At 43.8% G+C, this 19,657-nt stretch overlaps 1 protein-coding gene across 1 annotated transcript in view; it reads left to right on the plus strand.

Moving 5' to 3' along the window:
* Positions 1–2,016: 2,016 nt before the first annotated feature.
* DNAH2 (dynein axonemal heavy chain 2) overlaps positions 2,017–19,657 on the plus strand; it is a 104,444-nt gene continuing 86,803 nt past the window's right edge. The window contains exons 1-4 of the mRNA XM_069542841.1: positions 2,017–2,115; positions 3,702–3,872; positions 8,868–8,929; positions 12,247–12,417. Of these exons, the coding sequence (XP_069398942.1) occupies positions 3,716–3,872; positions 8,868–8,929; positions 12,247–12,417 (390 nt within the window). The 5' untranslated portion in view covers positions 2,017–2,115; positions 3,702–3,715. The remainder of the gene's footprint in view (positions 2,116–3,701; positions 3,873–8,867; positions 8,930–12,246; positions 12,418–19,657) is intronic.

Below are 19,657 nucleotides of genomic sequence, written 5' to 3' on the forward strand. Positions count from 1 at the left end.
GTTCAGAGAAGGTTGGGGGCACAAAGAGCCTGGGGTGGGCAAAAAAGGGCCAAGGTAGGGGGGCTGCAGGGGAAGAGCCCCCTCTCTCCGTGGAGATGGCTCTGAGAAATCAAATATTGACAGTGAGAGAACAGAACTTATTAAAGCTGGGACAGGGGTGTGCGTGTGTGGAGCTGTGGGAATGGCCAGATGCCTGGGTTCTGAGGGTAACGAAGGTTCTGGGAGGAGGGAAACCCTGAAGCATTGTGGTACAACTCTTCTGCCCATTTCCTCTGCCAGGTATTGAGTCTTGCTACCCTGGCTGTTTCTCAGCTGTCTCCTAGAGCCCCTGGGGACAAGACCCCCATCACAGATGTGGTTGCCCCATCTTCAGCCCTTCCCCCTACCTCCACCTCTGTTGATGAGCTTCAGTAGCATTTAATCGGATTGAGCAGTAATTAGCAAAGCGAGATGTTTGATTACCTGTTTAGCATAATGTAGGGGGCTGGGATCCCTAGGCACAGCCAAGGTTGTGTGTGTGTGGGGGGGTGTCAGAAAAGAAATGGAGTCAACACAACCTTTCCCTGAGGGAGCCATGAACCCTGCTTATAAGTCTCCCCATCTTATGCCTCCCCTCAAGTCGTCACTCCTTTGGGACTTCTCTCTGGGGGATCTGACCAATCACGTCACCTCTCTGCCACCCACTGCCTAACTGGTTAGCAGGGTAGCCCTGCTTGCTGTGCAGCTGGTTGTGGGGTGTGGCAGGACCCCCCCTCTTCTTCAGTCCCTGCCCTCAGCAACATGAGTGTGGGCTGAGCGGGAGCCCAGACACCCACTTTGAAGATAATGGCGGGGGATGCCAAGGGTAGGGGTTGTCAATTCTGGAAATAAAAATGGGGTAGGTAGAATGGTAAGGTCAGAGCTGGGTCCGGGTGTGGATTAATCCACAGGCCCTTCAGGAGTACCAGGGACTGCCACTCCTCGCCTGCCAGAATACTGGCATAATGAGACCTGTCAGGTGTGAACATCAACCAGGAAAAAGGGGAACTGAGGTGCCAGCTTCGCTCCTCATCCAGCAAAGAAATTGTCATCAATTTAGCTCCTCATGGAAATGTAATCAGTGGGCTCGCTGCTGGCTTTGTCTTAATTAGGCACTATTGATGGAAGCAGGGAGGGTGCCCTCCCATCCCCCTGACTCGCTTCATCCCTGCATCTCCCAGCCCTCCCTAAAGCTTCTACCGCCCCAGGTACAGCTCAGTCTTCCAGGCGCCTCTTCCGGCAGTCCAGGCCTGCAGCGCCCCCTAGCATCGGCCGCGGTCTGCCCCTCCTCTCACACTCCTCTCCTCCAGCTTCCCCAGGACTCAGCCTTTGTTCTTATGGAGAGCCGAGCCCCTCCCCGGCCCGGTCACCTTCCCCAGAGAGTCCCCGCCTCCTGTCTCCCCCAAAACGAGCGACGCTTTCTAAAGTCAATCCTCAGATTCCAAAAATTCCAGTTCCGTTCTTCCTTCCCTCCCCCGCCCCGCGCTGCCCGGCGATCCTAGACCCCAGTCCGAACTAAGAAGGGGGATCTAGCGGGAGGGCAGGGGTGCTCCAGCCCCGGTTTTTCCCCCGGACTCAGCTGCAGCCACGGCTGCCTCGAAATCCTGGAGCTCCTTCTAGAGCGCGTGTGAATCTCGCAGGCGGGACCTCGGGCGCCATCTGCTGGACTCGCCCGGGATGGAGCCCGCAGACCCGGGCGCGGGGTCGGGAGCTTGGGGTTCCCCCAGCCTTTTCAGTTGTTTCCAAGGGTTGTTTCCAGCTCCAGTCCGTCCAGCCCGTTCCCAGACCAGGCCCCCTACGCCCCTCCAGCTTGCCAGATTTAGCGGCTTTCCCTTGCCTCCCAGCCTTCTTGCCCTGGGTCCCCGCCTGGGTGACGCGGACGAAGCCGGGCCGTTAGCCGCGGACCGGGGTTTCTCTGCGTCTGCGCAGAGGAGGCTGGCTCCGCAGGCTCGCGCCCCCGCCACTCCCCCGCCGCCCCACGCCCAGGGTTGCCGAGGCGACGCGTGCAGGCGCTGGCCCGAGAAAGTCACGCGGGGCAACTTCTTAGCTAGAGTGACCGGTCGGTCGGTCTAGGGAGGAGAGGGTCGGCATCGTGAGGTGTGTGTTGGGGGCAGCGGGAAGCGGGGAGAGGAAGAGTGCGAAGCTATGCGGAGAAGGGGCAGTGGGGAGGGGGTGCGAGGGGGAGTTGCGGGGGGACGGGGAAGAAGGGGCAGTTGGGGGGGAGGGGAGAGGAAGGGGCAGTTGGCGGAGCAGAAGAAGGGCCAACTGGAGTTGAGATGAGGAAGCGGGGACAGTTGTGACAGTTGTGGGAGGAAGCGCCTTTGAGGGGAGGTTTGCCCACTGGTGGTTGGAGGAGGGGGCCGGCCCCTTGCCTTATTTCCTGAGAAATAGAGCGAGTCTAGTAGAAAGCGCCTCCTTGGGCCACGGTGTGGGATCCGGGGGTGAGCCCCTAGGGGAGGGGGCTCCCAGCCTGGCCGGCGGAATGTTCCTAAGCTCCCGCCGCTGGCAGGGAAGCACAGCCTGACGCTTCTCTGGAGACCGGTGGCAGAAGCCGCACCGCCGTAGTTGGTTCTGTTGATGTGTTGGCCTAATAGAACGATTTTCCTTGGAGCAAAGTACAGATCCTTCAAGTCTGAGACTCATAACGATCAATGCCTGTGGCAGCCTGTGGGGAGGAGGAAGAAAAGCCACAGGTGTCTGTCAGACTGGAGCTGAGTGAAGGGGGACTACCCAGCCGTCAAACATTGCCCTGGGTGCCCGCCAGAGATGGCCTGCTTCCCACCATCCCACTCTTCTGAGAAAGACATTCCTGGGGACTTCTTATCACCCCGTTTCTTCCTCCCCCAGACACAATTCCAAGTTCAGTGTTGGATGACTTTTGTCCTTCATTTTTCCAGTCTGTTTTCAAGGCATCTGAAATTGAATGATATTAGTCTTCATTAATTGGTCAGCACAGAGAAACACAGCCAGCTAGGCTAAGAGACCTTTCAGTACACTCAGAACAGGGTTCCTACCACTCAGGAATGGAAAGCTAAAGAGACACATTGCAATTACTGATTTTTCCTTGTTTAAGGAGGTCACAGATTTTAGTGTGGGTAGGAGGGACATTTTCCCCCCTCCTTCCAGCGGGGAACTTGGGAGGAAAGGAGATACATAGGAAAATCATCTTGGTTGGTTAGTGACTTGACACAGTGAGTGAGAGTGTGGAAAAAAGGAACCTGAGGACAGTGTTCTCTTCCCTGGGCCCTTGCTCACTCACCATGGCCCTGAGTGATTGAGGGTGTGTGCAGCCACACCTCAACTGGTAGATCTTTTCTTAATTATCTATGTTCTCACACCTCTGGGCAGAGATAGGGGTTCCTATATCCTCATTAGTGGGTGTCTGCCATACCATCATTTTTATTATTTTTATTTCTTGGCCATGCCTCGGGGCAGGCGGGATCTTAGTTCCCCAACTAGGGATGGAACCCATGCCCCCTGCAGTGGATATGCAGAGTCCTAACCACTGGGATGCCAGGGAATTCCCTGTGCCTTCATCTTTAGCTTCCATTTATTCCTAATGTCTTGAGGGACTGATTTTGATTTTTAACCCAAGGCCCTGAAGAAAGTGGGGTATCCCAGGGAAAGGACTGAGGTTTGGGGGTAGAGCTGGTTGTGGACCCCCAGTGTCCGTGTATCTGCAGGTTTTGCCTACACGATGTCCAGCAAAGCTGACAAAAAGCGGAAAGTGACTAGCCGGGGAAGCACCCGCCGGCGAGCTCCCCAGTCTACTCTGGATGCACAGGTCGAGGAGATCACCTTGCCGGCCAGCAGCGAGGTCCAGGCGGAGCCCGAGACCATCAAGGAGAACCCTGGTTGGTACCTGCTGGAGAGAGACATGGAGGCAGAATGTTTGTATTTGAAGAGAGTTTTAGGGTCGTGGAGCAGGTTCTGTTTCTTCTGGGTAAGAAGAAGGGAGTTTAGTTGAATTTCAGGCCGCTGCTAATTCCCTTGTTTGGGGTTTTCCCTCCTGGCCAGCCTTATACTTGTTCTTTCAGTCTTAAAATTTCTCCCCAGTGCACCCAGAGCTCACCAACAAATCTTCTATCCTAGCCTTTTCCTTCTTATTTCAAGTGTTCCTGGTTGCTCCTACACCAGTGAAGAGGGTTTGATCTCTTCCTTTCTCACCCTGGGTGGCAAAACAAATAGTGGTTTCCTCTCATTAAGCCCATCACCATGGAGACTCAGCCTGCTTTGCCATCCTTTGAATCCTAAGCCCGACTGAATCTTTCTCCCATCTGTTTAAGGTTGTTGTGTCTCCGCCCTCAGTTTGGCAGGGTCTTGGTAGACTAAGGGTGTTCCGGTTCAAGGCCACAGGAAAAGAAGCCTGACATCTAGATTGAGGAAGAAAAGAGTTTAAAGAGTCTGCCTCTTGTGGCTTTGATTTGGGGGGGATTCCTCCATGGTGGGTGAGCTGAGGCCATTAGGGTTGAAAGGTGCTGTCGCTGGGCGGTCCCTTAGAGGGCTGGCCAGTGTAGCTATGACTCAGCTACAGATAGCCCTGCCCTTCTACCTGGGGTTTCCCATACTCTTACCAGCCTGTCAAGATGGAAAGAAATAGAATCTCCTTTTAACAGTAAAAGGTGAGAGATTAGGCGTGGGCGTGGGAGAAAGGTCCAAGGTACAAAGAGCCTTGCCCTGGGATCTAGACATTAGAAGCGTACAGTTTTTTTTTTTTTTCTTTTGAGTTCTTAAAAGCTGTTTAAAGCGGGACTGGCTTCTAGAAGCTGGGTACCAGAAGCAGCAGGAGGAAAGAAGGAAGGCAGTGAGGTTCAATTTGGAGAATCCTCTGGGGTGGGAATGGAAGAACTTCTAAATGAAAGCATTAACCCCAAACACCAAGGATCTCTTTAGCTCTAAGCCTTTTAATAGTTTGATGTCAGCTTTCTAGCTGACACTTGATAGAGGTTCAGAGAAGACTTGGGTCTCCAAGGAAGCCCTGAAATGAATATTAATTCCTGTAGTCTTTGGAGTTGGGAGGAATTGAAGCTTGTCCTACTGGAGCCAGAGGGGGCCTACTATGGTCTGAATGTTTGTGTATCTCCCTGCCCAAATTCATATATTATAATTTTAATGCTCAATATGATGGTCTTACTAGGTGGGGCCTTTGGGTGGTGCTTAAATCATGAGGGAACTGTCACGAGTGGGATTCATGCCTTATAAGAAGCGACCTGGAGAGAATCCGTGTTCACTTCCACCGTGTGAGGATACATAGAGAGGTCTGCGACCCAGAAGAGGGCCCTCACACCTCAGAGGTGCCAGCCTTGCTGGCACCCTGAACTCGGACCTCAGCCTCCAGAGCTTTGAGAAATAAATGTCTGCTGCTTAGAAGTAAGGGGGGGGAATGGGGAAGCAGTGACAAACTTTGTTTTCTTGCACTCCAAAATCACTGCAGAAAGTGACTGCAGCCGTGAAATTAAAAGATGCTCCTTGGAAGAAAAGCTATGACAAACCTAGACAGTGTATTAAAAAGTGAAGACATCACTTTGACAAAGGTTCATATAGTCAAAGCTATGGTTTTTCCAGTAGTTATGTACGGATGTGAGAGTTGGGCCATAAAGAAGGCTGAGTGTGGAAGAATTGATGATTTTAAATTGTGGTGCTGGAAAAGGCTCTTGAGTCCCTTGGACTGTAAGGAGACTGTAAACCAGACAATCCTAAAAGGAAACCAACCCTGAATATTCATTGGAAGGATTGATGCTGAAGCTGAAGCTCCAATACTTTGGCTACCTGATGCGAAGAGCTGACTCACTGGAAGAGACCCTGATGCTGGGAAAGATTGAAGGCAAAAGGAAAAAGGGGTGACAGAGGATGAGATGGTTAGATAGCGTCACCGACTCAGTGGACATGAATTTGAGCAAATTCCCAGAGATAGAGGAGGACAGAGGTACCTCTTGGGCTACAGTCCCTGGGGTCCCAAAGAGTTGGACATGACTTAGTGACTGAACAGTGACAACAAACTGATATTTTGTTATAGGAGCCTGGAACAGACTAAGACCAGGCCTAAACACTTCTGGGTGAAGGATGGCGGCTTAAAGGGCAGACACCCATTTGAAGTTCTAATTGATAGCCATTCCCACTAAGAAAAGAAGGAGAAGTACAGGTTCATAATCTCATATCTGTAATTTTAAAAAGCCATGAGAACTAAAAGTTTTGTTTTGTTTTTTTCCCCTCAGAGTTTGGCATCCAAACTTATTTGGTGGTAAAATATAACCTAAACTGACTTGAGGTATTTATAGTCTATTTAAGCCACTTAGTATAAATTTTCCTATGTTTTACTGCAGGAATACTAACATGAAAAGTGGAGTGCTGCTCTAGAGCCCCTGGGATGTGGGTGGGGGTCTCACACACCATACTATATTACAAGTCTAAATGCTGAGATATATGTGATCCTGAGAGTTTTGGATGAGATGGCTGGATGGCATTACCGACTCGATGAACGTGAGTTTGAGTGAACTCCGGGAGTTGGTGATAGACAGGGAGGCCTGGCATGCTGTGATTCATGGGGTCGCAAAGAGTTGGACACAACTGAGCGACTAAACTGAACTGAACCGAAGAGTTTTGGACAAGGGATTGTAGACCTGTATTTCAGGCAAAGAAGAAAGAGTGTAGAGAAAAAGATAATGAACATCCATGTATCCATTACCCAATGTCTAAATTAATCATGATAGCAACAAATGAATCCCTCTGTCCCCCTGCCCCTCAAGCCCTTCTCTCCTTCTCCAAAGGTCACTGCTATCCTGAGTTGATGTTTGTCATTCTCAAGCTTGTTTTTTTTTAAATTTTTACTGCATGTATCTATGACCATCACATGTTAGTATCATATTGCATGGTTTAGATTTTATATAAATCGTACTATAGAAGACGAAACCTATTTACTCTTGAGATGGTCTAAGTCTCGCTCTCTCTGCCTCGTTCCTGTCTGCAACCTTGGACGCGCTTGGCTTTCTCGAAGGGCCTTGGCTGTCTCGACTACACATCCCTCTCACTCCTGAGCTCCTAGAGTCAGCTGTTCCATCTTCCTCATGATTTCCTTCCTCAATTTCTTTGCTTTACTCCCCTCTTAGGTTTTCTTTCTGGAAGTCTGAGTGTCCTGTTCTCTGAGTGTCCTGTTCCCCAAGGTCTTGTGGTTCCATCTCATCTGTTCCTTCCTCCTTTCAGCCCACAGGAGATGGGAAACCCACCTGTTCTGCCCCAGTCTTCTGTGCGAACAACAGATCATGAGGGAGAGAAACACCCCCTTGACTTTTATGGCATCCAGAGTCGGGGTGGGGGTGCTTGGAGAGGGGCCAATTTCTGAGGGTCTCAGCTTCTCAATGTGGGAAGAGGCTAGGGGAGGAATGGCAGGCCAGAAGCTGAGTGGCTAGAATAACCTTAATACTGACTGCCTTCATTCCCGTGCCTCCCTCTGCACCCCTGCCAGCTTTTTTTTAAAGAAAATTAAGATATAATCCACTTACTATAAAGTTCATGTGTTTGGGACTTCGCTGGTGGTCCAGTAGTTAAGAGACCACCTTCCAATGCGGGGGACATGGGTTTGATCCCTGGTTGGAGAGCTAAGATCCCATATGCTGCCAGGCAAGCGCCACAACTAAGACCTAATGCAGACTAAATACATGTATCAATCAATCAATATTTTTTTAAAATTCATACTTTTAAAGTATATAATTCAGTGATTTTTGCTGTATTCACCAGCCTATGCAACCATCTCCACTATCTAATTTTAGAACATTAAAAAAATTATTTATTTGTCTGCATCAAGTCTTAGTTTCAGCATTAGAGGTCTTTGGTTACTGCGTGTGAACTCTAGTTATAGCACATGGGATCTATTTCCCCAACTAGGGATCCAATGGGGGCCCCCTGTATTGGGAGTTTTAACCAGTGGACCACCAGGGAAGTCCCTAATTTTAGAGCATTTTAACTCCTTCACCAAAAGCCGCTTCAGGTACCTTGAGAAACTGGCATCTGATGGCCACTATATCTTTACTTCTATGTTTCATGAGAGCTTAGCCTCTTAACAGTCACTCCCCATTCCCCTTTCCTCCCAGATCCTGGTAACCATTAACCTGGTACTTTCTGTGTCTTTGAATTTGCCTGTTGTGGACATTTTATATAAGTGGAATCATACAATATACTGTCTTTTGTGACTGGCTTCTTTCACTTAATGTTACATTTTCATCCACGTTGTCATATTGTAGCAGACTCTCATTCTTTTTCATGGCTGATTAATATTCCACTGCAATTTGTTTATCCATTCATCTTTGGTGGACACTTGGGTTGTTTCTGCTTTTTGGCTGTTGTGAATAGCAGTGCTGTGAACATGCTGCTTCTGCTGCTGCTGCTGCTAAGTCGCTTCATTCGTGTCCGACTCTGTGCGACCCCATAGACGTCAGCCCACCAGGCTCCCCTGCCCCTGGGATTTTCCAGGCAAGAACACTGGAGTGGGTTGCCATTTCCTTCTCCAATGCATGAAAGTGAAAAGTGAAAGTGAAGTCGCTCAGTCTTGCCTGACTCTTAGCGACCCATGGGCTGCAGCCTACCAGACTCCTCTGTCCATGGATTTTCCAGGGAAGAGTACTGGAGTGGGGTGCCATTGCCTTCTCCGGCATTGTGAATGGCTGTGAACATGGGCATACAAATATCTGTTTGAGTCCCTGCTTCCAGTTCTGTTGGGTATACCTAGAATTACTGGATCATATGGTCGCAAAGAGTCGGATACTACTGAGCGACTGAACTGAACTGAACTGACTGATGGTGACTCTATATTTAATTTTTAAAGGAATGCTTTCATTTTTGAATTTTCTTCCCAGAGCCAGTATTGGAGCAACCTGAAATACAGAAAGAAGAATTAGAGGAGCGTGAGGTAGATGTGGTAAGTTTGCGTTGTTGTTGAAACAAGTATTCCTCATCAGCAATTGGTGAATCAAAGGATCAGTTGCAGAATGGTGTTTGAGGAATTCTCTTCAGTCTGTCGCTTGATACCTTTTCTTTCTACCAGCAGAAACTGGTAGCCTGCTCACTGCAAATCCAGTACACTGAGTAAAGGGCAGAGTTATCCGTGCCCCCTATTCCTCCAGAAGAAGAGAGCTTTCAGGAGGGAACAGGACTCTTAGCAGGCCCTTCCTCGGCTCTCCATCTTGGGTCAAAATGTGGCAAGCTTTATCTGTCGAATGGGTGAACATCTGGACAAGTTGAACAAGCTGGCGGACACTGTCCTAATTTCTAAGACACCCTCTTTCTTCCTGTCCTTTGGCGCTCTCCTTTGGCTGAAAAGTTTACAGAAGCCACTTGAAATACTTTCAGAAATTGACACTCCATGACCCCTACACCTTTATTTTCAAGCTGCATCAGAGCCTGGGGACACCTTCTAACCTGGGTTAGAAGAATAGTGACCTTGAACTTTCTAGAAAGGGAGAGCAAAGTAACAACTACTCATTAAAGAAAAAACTGGAAGGGACAGAAAAGTAAAACAAAGAAAGGGAAAATGAAATTTATGACTAAACACATTCAATGTTAATAATTGAGTATATGTCCTTTCTTTCTGTAGATTTGAGAGTTATTTTGTTTTCTAACAATCTTAACTATACTACACATTATGCTTTTTAAATTAGGCTTTTTCACAAAACATTTTATCATTCTTCATGTTATTACATTCTTAAAAAAAAATATACAGGGGATTTCCCTGGAATTACGGTGGTTAAGACTCTGTGCTCCCAATGTAAGGGGAACTAAGCTCCTTAAAAAAGAACCTTAAAAAAAATTTGGGATGCTGTTATTTTTTATCAGAAATGCATAAATCACAAGACGCCTCTTTTTGGGGGCTGTGCCTCGAGGTTTGTGGGATCTTAGTTCTCAACCTGAGATTGAACCTGGTCCTGGGGAAGTGAAAACGCGGAGTCCTAACCACTGGCGTGTGTGCTATGTCACTTCAGTCCTGTCCGACTCTTTGTGACCCTATGCACTGTAACGTGCCAAGCTCCTTTGTCCATGGTATTCTCCAGGCAAGAATACTGGGTTAGGTTACCCTGTCCTCCAGAGGATCTTCCCCACCCAAGGATCAAGCCCACGTTGGCAGGTGGGTTCTTTACCACTAATGCTACCTGGGAAGCCCCCTAACCACTGTATTGCCAGGGAATTCCCTGTAAGCACCATTTTAAATGTTCACACAGTGCTTGATAAGGTATATGTACCGTAGTTAAATCCTTACTCTTGGACATTTTTCCATTTGTGATTTTCTTTTGCTTTCATAGTACTGTGATGAATTTTATAAATAAAACTAACATATTTTGTAATACTTAGTATTTCCTAAAATTAGATTCCTGGATATGGAGTTCCTGAATCAAAGAGTAAAGAATATTTGTAACACCTTTAATACATAATGCCAAACAATTGTTCAAACAAAATGCAGTTTTTGCCCTCATACTAGCAACAAACCCTTTCCAAGCCTGGGTATTAGCAGTTTAGCAGGTTTGTTTTTTTCTTTTTTAATAATTATAGGCAATACATGATATACTTCTGCTGTGTTTATTTTTATTTCTTTAATTTCAAGTGAAATTGAATATTTTTCCACATTTTCATTTCCTCTCTCTCTCTTTTTTTAATAGCATGAAATGTTTGTTCATATCCTTAGTGTTCTTCTCACTGGGTCTTCATACATGTCTTTTTAAAAAATTAATTAATTTTAGTTGGAGGGTAATTACTTTACAATATTGTAGTGGTTTTTTTCCATATATTGACATGAATCAGCCATGAGTGTATGTGTGTCCGACATCCTGAACCCCCCTCCCATCTCCCTCCCCATCCCATCCCTCAGGGTTGTCCCAGTGCACCAGCTCTGAGTGCCCTGTTTCATGCATCAAACTTGGACTGGTGATCTGTTTCACATATGGTAATATACATGTTTCAATGCTATTCTCTCAAATCATCCCGCCCTCGTCTTCTCCTCCAGAATCCAAAAGTCTGTTCTTTATATCTGTGTCTCTTTTGCTGTCTTGCATAAGGGTCATCGTTACCATCTTTCTAGATTCCAGATATATGTGTCAATATACTATATCGGTGTTTTTCTTTCTGATTTACTTCACTCTGTATAATAGGCTCCAGGTTCATCCACCTCATTAGAACTGATTAAAATACATTCCTTTTAATAGCTGAGTAATATTCCATTGTGTATATGTACCATAGCTTTCTTATCCATTCATCTGCCAAAGGACATCTAGGTTGCTTCCATGTCCTAGCTATTGTAAATTTTTAAAAAATATATTTATTTATTTGGCTGTGCCAGGTCTTAGTTGTGGCACTTGGAATCTTTAGTTGTGCCATGTGGGACCTAGTTCCCTGACTAGGGATTGAAATCTGGCCCGCTGCATTGAGATCACAGAGTCTTAGTCACTGGACCATCAGGAAAGTTCTTTTATGCATGTCTTTATATATGAAAGATTTTGGATCAGTGGTTAAATTTTCTTGACCTGGAAACTATAAGCAAAAGGGATTTCTTCTCATCTTCTAGAAGTATGGGGAGGACAGGGTGACTTCTCCAGTTCCCTGAGCTAGGTCTTCATATCCTCTAGCTTTCTTAATGTATTTAATACTGTTCTAAATAATGCTATGTTTTTTCTAGCCACCAATTATGACCTATTTTCCATCCAATTGATTTGTCCTTTGTTGTTTTCCAGTTTTGTCTTTTCCCCTCCCTTTTTCTTTTTTTCTCACTGCTGGGCCAGTTAACTTTTGCCCAGTGTAGTAAACGTATTCCAGTAGTCTGTGGAGGCCACATCATGGAAAAATTGCTCTTCTACCTTTATTCTTTTTCCAGCTTGTAATCCTCTTGCCCCTAATTGCTTAACTGAGGCTAATATCCTACATGTTCCCTTAATTTAGTTTTATTGTGAGGTTGAAGGTTGCTTGATAAGACATTTTTACAACCACAGGCATAAATGAAATATCTCAGAAAGATACTATCCCTTAGTCTTCCTCTATGATCCATTCTATTTTTACTCATAGAGGGAAGAGGATCTTATTGTCTTGTTTCTTCGAAAGCTTGAAACCTATCAGTCAGTTGGTCCTCAGCTTTTTCTTCCGAACCTACCTGCCTCCTCTCACTCCCCATGACTCCCACACATGGCAGTGGAAGGGAGAAGTGACCTACACTGACAGCTGTGCCTGCTCTGGCCCCCTGCTCTCATTCTGCAGAAGCCCCTCTTCCTGTCCCGAGCTGTACTGACAGGACTGGCGGACGCCACGTGGACAGAGGAGCACAGCGCTGTTCTGGAACACTTTGCTCAGGACCCTTCAGAACCCATCCTCACCATCTTCATCGACCCTTGTATGGGGCTGAAGCTAGACCTGGGAATGCCTGTGCAGGTGCGTACTCCACCATCCAGACCCCAAGGTGTTCTCCCCATGGGGCTGAGGGTTCCGCAGACCCCAGTCATCTGTATCTAATCTCTCATGCCCAAGGTCTGTTGAGCCTCACAGTGTGTTGGGCACCCTGCTTGGCAGCAGAATACAGAGAGAAATGAGGCAGGGTTTTGCTTTTGATGATCTCTTGGTCTAGTGGGGAAGACAGACATATAAAAAATATTTACAATATATTATGATGCCTGGACGAAACTTTATAACAGTCTTATGGGAGCAACTAATGTAGCCCCTGGAATGCTGGCAAGGCCTGGTGATGGAGGAAATACTTGAGTCAGGGATGAAGGGTAAGTAGGATTTCATTGAGGCTGAGTAAGAGCATCCAGGTAAAGAACACTTTATGTGCAAAGATACGAGGAGTTGGGGAAATGATACTAAAAAGGTGGGTTGGTGTCTGCCTCTGAAGGGCCTTGAATGTTATGCTAAAGAATTTGGCTTTATTCCAGAGGGAACTATTAAAGGCTTTCATGGGTTAGATAGGTAACTAATTCAACAGTGGGGAGGATACAGTAGTGTAAGGTAAACCACAGGTAGGAAAACAGTTAAAAGACAGATGTATAGTAAAGTTAGTGGTAGAATATGGGTGGTGGGTGTACAGGTTATTATTGTAAAATTCTTTTAGTGTTTCTGTATGTTTGAAATTTGGGGAAATAAAATTTTGGAAAAGAAAAAGGCTATTGCTTGGCTTTTATTGGTCCACATACAAAAATTGAAATGATAATGAAGAGTAGCATGGTCCTGCACAATGACGCAATTTGTAAAGCTTCCTTATTAAGCAAAGCCCAAAACAGGCTATCTCTTTTTCCTGTATATTGGCAATAATTGGCTATAATGCATCACACAAAAAAATTTCATTCAGAAAAGTAACAAAAATATGCCAAAAACTTAGGATGTATATGAAGGAAAACAACTTTTTTGCAGGCCACAAAAGAAAATTTAATAAATGATGAGCCCTATCCTGTTTCTGAGTGGGAATCTTAATATTATGAAGATCATTCCATCCAAATAAATGTACCATTTTATTACAACTCCAATTGAAGTACCCAGTCCCTAGATTGCTAGTGTAAAGGATTTTTAAAAGTATATCCTGAAAAATAAAATAGCAAAAAAATAAAATGATGAAGAAGGAAAGTGATGAAGGAGACCTGTGAATGAAAATCTTTTATTAAATTACAGTAATTAGGACTGGCCTGGTTGTCCACTGGTTAAGAATCTGCCTGCCAATGCAGGGGACATGGATTCAATCCTTGGTCTGTGAAGATGCTACATACCTGGGGCAACTAAGCCTGTGTGTCACAACTACTGAGCCCATGTTCTAGAGCCTGGGAACTGCAAATTCTGAGCCCATGAGCTGTAACTGCTGAGCCCATGTACTACAACTACTGAAGTGGGAGCACCCTAGAGCCTGTGATCTGCAATGAGAGAAGCCACTGCAATAAGAAGCCCGAACACGGAGCAACTGGAGAGTAGCCTCCACTCACTGCAACTAGAGAAAGCCTGGGTATAGCAATGAAGACCTAGTGCAGCCAAAAATAATAAATAAGAGTAATCAAAACAAAGGTCCGTCTAGTCAAGCCTATGGTTTTTCTAGTAGTCATGTATGGATGTGAGAGCTGGACTATAAAGAAAGCTGAGCACTGAAGAACTGATGCTTTTAAACTGTGGTGTTGGAGAAGACTCTTGAGAGTCCCTTGGACTGCAAGGAGATCCAACCAGTCAATCCTAAAGATCAGTCCTGGGTGTTCACTGGAAGGACTGACGTTGAAGCTGAAACTCCAACACTTTGGCCACCTGATGCGAAGAGCTGACTCATCGGAAAAAAGACCCTGATGCTGGGAAGGATTGGGGGCAGGAGGAGAAGGGGACGACAGAGGATGAGATGGTTGGATGCCATCACTGGCTAAATGGACATGGGTTTGGGTAGACTCTGGCAGTTGGTGATGGATAGGCAGGCCTGGCATGCTGTGGTTCATGGAGCTGCAAAGAGTCGGACACAACTGAGCGACTGAAGTGAACTGAAAATAGACCAGGGCAGGAATATGTATTATATAAGCAACAGCAAAGAAGCAGAAATAAATGAAACATATAGGCAAGCATTTTCTACAAAAGTAGCATTTAAAATCTGTGGGGAAAGATGGATTATTCCATGAATAGAATTGGGAAACATGGAAAACAAAGGTTTTCCATTTTAAAAATGTAGATAGCTTGGGCAAGAGGGAAATAGGGAGCTGTTGATCAAAGGGTACAAATTTTCTGTTACTACAATAAAGGCAACAAAAGCAAAAATAAACAAGTGGGACTATATCTAACTAAAAGCTTCTTACACAGCAAAGGAAAATCATCAACAAAATGAAAAGGCAGACTATGAATGGGAGGAAATATTTGCAAATCCTGTATCTGATAAGATATGAATACATGTCCAAAATATACATAAAGAACTCATACAATTTAATAGCGAGAAACAAACAATCTGATTTAAAAATCTGCAGAAGAATTGAAAAGACATTTTTCCAAAGAAGATGTACAAATGGCCAACAGGTACCTGAAAAGGTGCTCAGTGTCACTAATCAGAGAAATTCAAATCAAAACCACAGTGAGGTATCACCTCATGCCTGTTAGAATGGCTGTCGTCAAAAAGACGAGATAATATTGATGAAGGTGTGGAGAGAAGGGAACCCTTGTGTACTGGGAATGTAAATTGGTGCAGTTGTGGAAAACAGTATGGAGGTTCCTAAAAAAAACCCAAAACATTGAACTACCATATGATCTAGCAATTCCACTTCTGAGTATGTATCCAGAGGAAATGAAATCACTCTCAAAGAAATATTGGCACCCCCATGTACATTATAGTACTATTTATAATAGCTAAGATATGGAATCAGCTTGAGTGTCCATCATTGGATAAGTGGATAAAGAAAATGTATATATGTATATATATATACACACACACATACCATACATACACACACAATGGAATATCATTCAGCAATGAGAAAGAAAAAATATCTTGCCATTTGCAACAACATAGGTGGCCTTGGAGTTCCCTGGTGTCTCAGATGGTAAAGCATCTGTCTACAATGCGGGAGACCCGGGTTCAATCCCAGGGTCAGGAAGATCCCCCGGAGAAGGGAATGGCAATCCACTCCAGTACTATTGCCTGGAAAATCCCATGGACAGGGGAGCCTGGTAGGCTACAGTCCATGGGGTTGCAAAGAGTCAGACATGACTGAGTGACTTCACTTTCACTTTCAGGTGGCCTTGGAGGGTATTATGCTTAGTGCAATAATACAGAGAAAGACAAATACTGTATGATCACACTTATATGTGAAATTTGGGGAAAAAAAAAAAGACAACACCTCATAGGAACAAAGAACGGCACAGATTGAGAACCAGAGGAGGGAAAAAGAGGACTGATTGGTGGTTACCAGAGTTGGGGGTGAGGGAGTACAGAAAATGGGTGAAGTTGGCCAGAAGGTACAAACTTCCAGTTATAAGTTCTGGGGATGTGATGTACAGTATAGCATGGTGATTCTAATTAACAATAGTGGATTATATATTTGAAAGTTGCTAAGGGAATAGATTTTTAAAGTTCTGATAAGAAAAAAATTGTAACTATGTAAGCTGATAAATGTTAGCTGGGACTTATTGTGGTAATCATTTTGCAATAGATATACATATCAAAGCATTACATTGTTTACCTTAAACTAATACAATGTTATGGGTCAATTATATTTCAGTAAGACTGGGGGGAAATGATACAGAATTTCATTTATGCAAGGTTAATAAGTTCTGGAGATCTAATATACAGTGTGGTAACTGTAGTTAATATTACTGTATAATTTGCTAAAGGGTAGATCTTAAGTGTTCTCATTACAAAAAGAAAGGAGAATGCTAACCATATGGAATAATAGATATGTTAATTAGCTTGATTGCAGTGATCATTTCACAATGCACATTTATATCAAAACAGCAAGGAAAATGAAAGTGGCTCAGTCATGTCCGACTCTTTGCAACCCCATGGACTGTAGCCCACCAGGCTCCTCTGTCTATGGGGATTCTCCAGGCAAGAATACTGGAGTGGGTTGCCATGCCCTCCTCCAGGGGATCTTCCTAACCCAGGGATCGAACCCAGGTCTCCCACATTGCAAGCAGATTCTTTACCAGCTGAGCCACCAGGAAGCCACAAAACAGCAATGTGTACACCTTAAACACAATTTTAATTTGTCAATTATGGTTTGACAAAGCTGAAAAAAGCCTTTTTCCCATGCCAGCATATATTCTAGGGCTTCCCCAGTGGCTCAGTGGTAAAGAATCTGCCTGCTAATGCAGTAGACACAGTTTGATCCCTGGTCCAGGAAGATCCCACATGCCAAGGAGCAACTAAGCCAAGGTGCCACAACTACTGAGCCTGTGCTGCACAGCAAGATAAGTCAGAGCAGTGAGAAGCCAATGCACCGCAACTAGAGAGAGGCCCCTGCTCGCCACAAGTAGAGAAAAACCCTCGCAGCAGTGAAGACCCAGCACAGCCCAAAGGAAATAAATTCTACATAGATCACGGATTTAATTGTATTCTAGGTCAAGATGGACAGTTGAAAAACTTCCTTAAGAAGTTATTTCTTTTGAATACTTGGAACAATAGCAAAAAGTAAAGCCAGAAAAACAAACAAACAAAAACAAGCACCCAAGAGTAAACAAACTAGGAAAGAAGCAAAATCTGATCTAATAAACTTTGAAAGTGGGCACCAATGAAAGGTCTATGCACTGATTTAAGGAAACCGTTCTCCCTGCAGGAATAGTGGACACCCCTCCTCACCACCACCAGCAGTGAAATGGAGTGAACCTCAGAGTATTTAACAAAATCTGAAAAGAGAGAAAGAGCCTATGCATTTTAACAAAGATTTTACACTGTTTTAAATTGGTCTTAACTACCTACTCATCCCCTCACGCTATTATTTTAATCTAGAGAAAAGTGAATGGAACGTAAAATACCCAGTCATTTCACTTTAACTTCAAGGGGGAAATCAAAGTGGGCTTTCACAGTGGGACGTCAGGAAGTCACCCACAGTACTTGAAAGCAGGAGGAATGAATTCAGAGAGCGGAGCAAGCATGAGGCAAGTGAAAAGGAATTGCAGGGCAACTACAAGCATACTACATCAGGGGAGAAAGACAGCAGAACAAAGCATGCACATGAGGAAAATGTAACTGAACAGAAGGCAGTTTTTCACACCAGTATCATGTTTTAATACGGCTTAATAAGAATTTAATTTTTTAAAAAGCTGAGCAAAACAATAAAATGTGAGAATGAAATAAAAGAGTGAATGCAGATTTTTGAAATAAATAAAGCAGCATGTTTACATGTTAAAACTAGTAGGTTAGAAACAGCAAGGGACTGAATAACTATTGCTGAAAATATGAATGGACATAGAACAGAGGCTTGAGATAATTACAGTGTAGGGAAAATAAAAAACCAATGACAATACAATTAGAAGTTGATAGATGTGAAAGACAGACACAGGTAATCTAACATAGGGAGCCAGCTAACTAAACAAAATATAAATTTTAAAATAGATTACAGAGAATTTCCCTGAACTGCTGAAGGAACTGAATGGGGGAACTGAAAGGACATACTTTATTCCACAAAAATTTGTTACATGATGTTTAATGTCAACACATGTCTTAGTTAAGCTGCTTACATTCAGGGAAATTAATTCTTTGGAAACATCACCTATGTGGTATTCCTGCCAAGAATATTTAACTTGTAATGAGGAAACAATCCGATAAATTAAAATTAAGGGACATTTTGAAAATCAGCTGGCCCGGAGTATTAGAAATATCACTGTCATGAAAGAAAGAAACCTTGTGTGATCTGAATGGGATCCTGGGTGGGAAGAAAGCAGCTGTAAATGACATTATTTGGACCACTGGGAAAATTTGAATGTGAATGGTGTATTATGTAAAGTATTAAATGAAGTTCAATTTTCTGAGTGTGATAATTAGTTTGGGGAGTGTTGGCGAATATCCTCACTTTTAGGAGCCATATGCTGAAGTATGTAAGGGTGTAGTTTTATAACGTCTGCTACTAGCTCTGAAATGGCTCAGCAGAGCGATAGAGGATGAGAGACAGAGATGGAGAGAGAAGAGAGTGCAGTCATGCACACATATGGCAAAATGTTAACAATTAGTGGATCTAGATGAAGGGATGTCCAAATAATAGTATAACAAAAATTGGGAAGTGATAAGAAAATGAGAGAAAGTATGAGGCTGCATGCCCATGTTCCTACCTTTCAAAGCGGTGAGTCAGTTGAAGTTAAAATAGAAAGGTAATGAGAAAACTAACCTTTGTTTTTTAGCTACTTGGCTTGCGAGACCTTAGTTGCCTGACCAGGGGTTGAACCTGGGCCAACAGCAATGGCAGGGCTAAGTTCTAACCACTGGACCACCAGGGAATCCTGGAGAAAACTAACCTCTTAATATTTTTCATAATCTTTCTTATAACCTTAGAAAGGGGTCTTTTAGGAAGAAATCTCTCTTACACCTAAAGAAACATTTATTTGGAGCTCAACAATTTATCAATGTCTTTTTATTCCATTTAATTCAATACTTTTAATTAAAAATAGCATGATCTTATTTTGAAATAATTTTTTATTTTTCTGTATATATATCTACAAGAAATGTCTAGAATAATATTTTCTCTAATGATAATGATTAGTGTCTACATGGTGGAATTTTAACGACATTTAAATTTTTATCTGTGTACTTTTCTGCATTGTTTCAGATATTTATAATTAACATAATTTTAACAAAAATAATAGTTGTTAATCTTTTAAAAATAAATACAAAATGTCAAAATTTAATTCTGGGTAATGGGAAGATGAATGATTATGAATTTCTTCTTTGTACTTTATTTTCAGTTTTTAAAGTTAAATAAATTATAAAGAGTAGTTACAAAAGCACTAAAGAAAAAAACAGTGAAATTGTTCTTAGAGTAGGAATGACTTTTCTAACCATGTAGAAGTCAGAAACTAAGAAGTTTTAACAACATGAAAGCTATACATTTTTGAATGTAAACAACAATAAAAACTCAGCATAAACAAAACTGCAGGATAAATGAAAAATTAGGGGAGGGACTTCCCTGGAAGTCCATCTCCTTTCTGCTTTTCCTATATCCTTTTCATTCCATTTAGC

This window comes from Ovis canadensis, chromosome 11 (assembly GCF_042477335.2).
Source record: "Ovis canadensis isolate MfBH-ARS-UI-01 breed Bighorn chromosome 11, ARS-UI_OviCan_v2, whole genome shotgun sequence".
Lineage (NCBI taxonomy): Eukaryota > Metazoa > Chordata > Mammalia > Artiodactyla > Bovidae > Ovis > Ovis canadensis.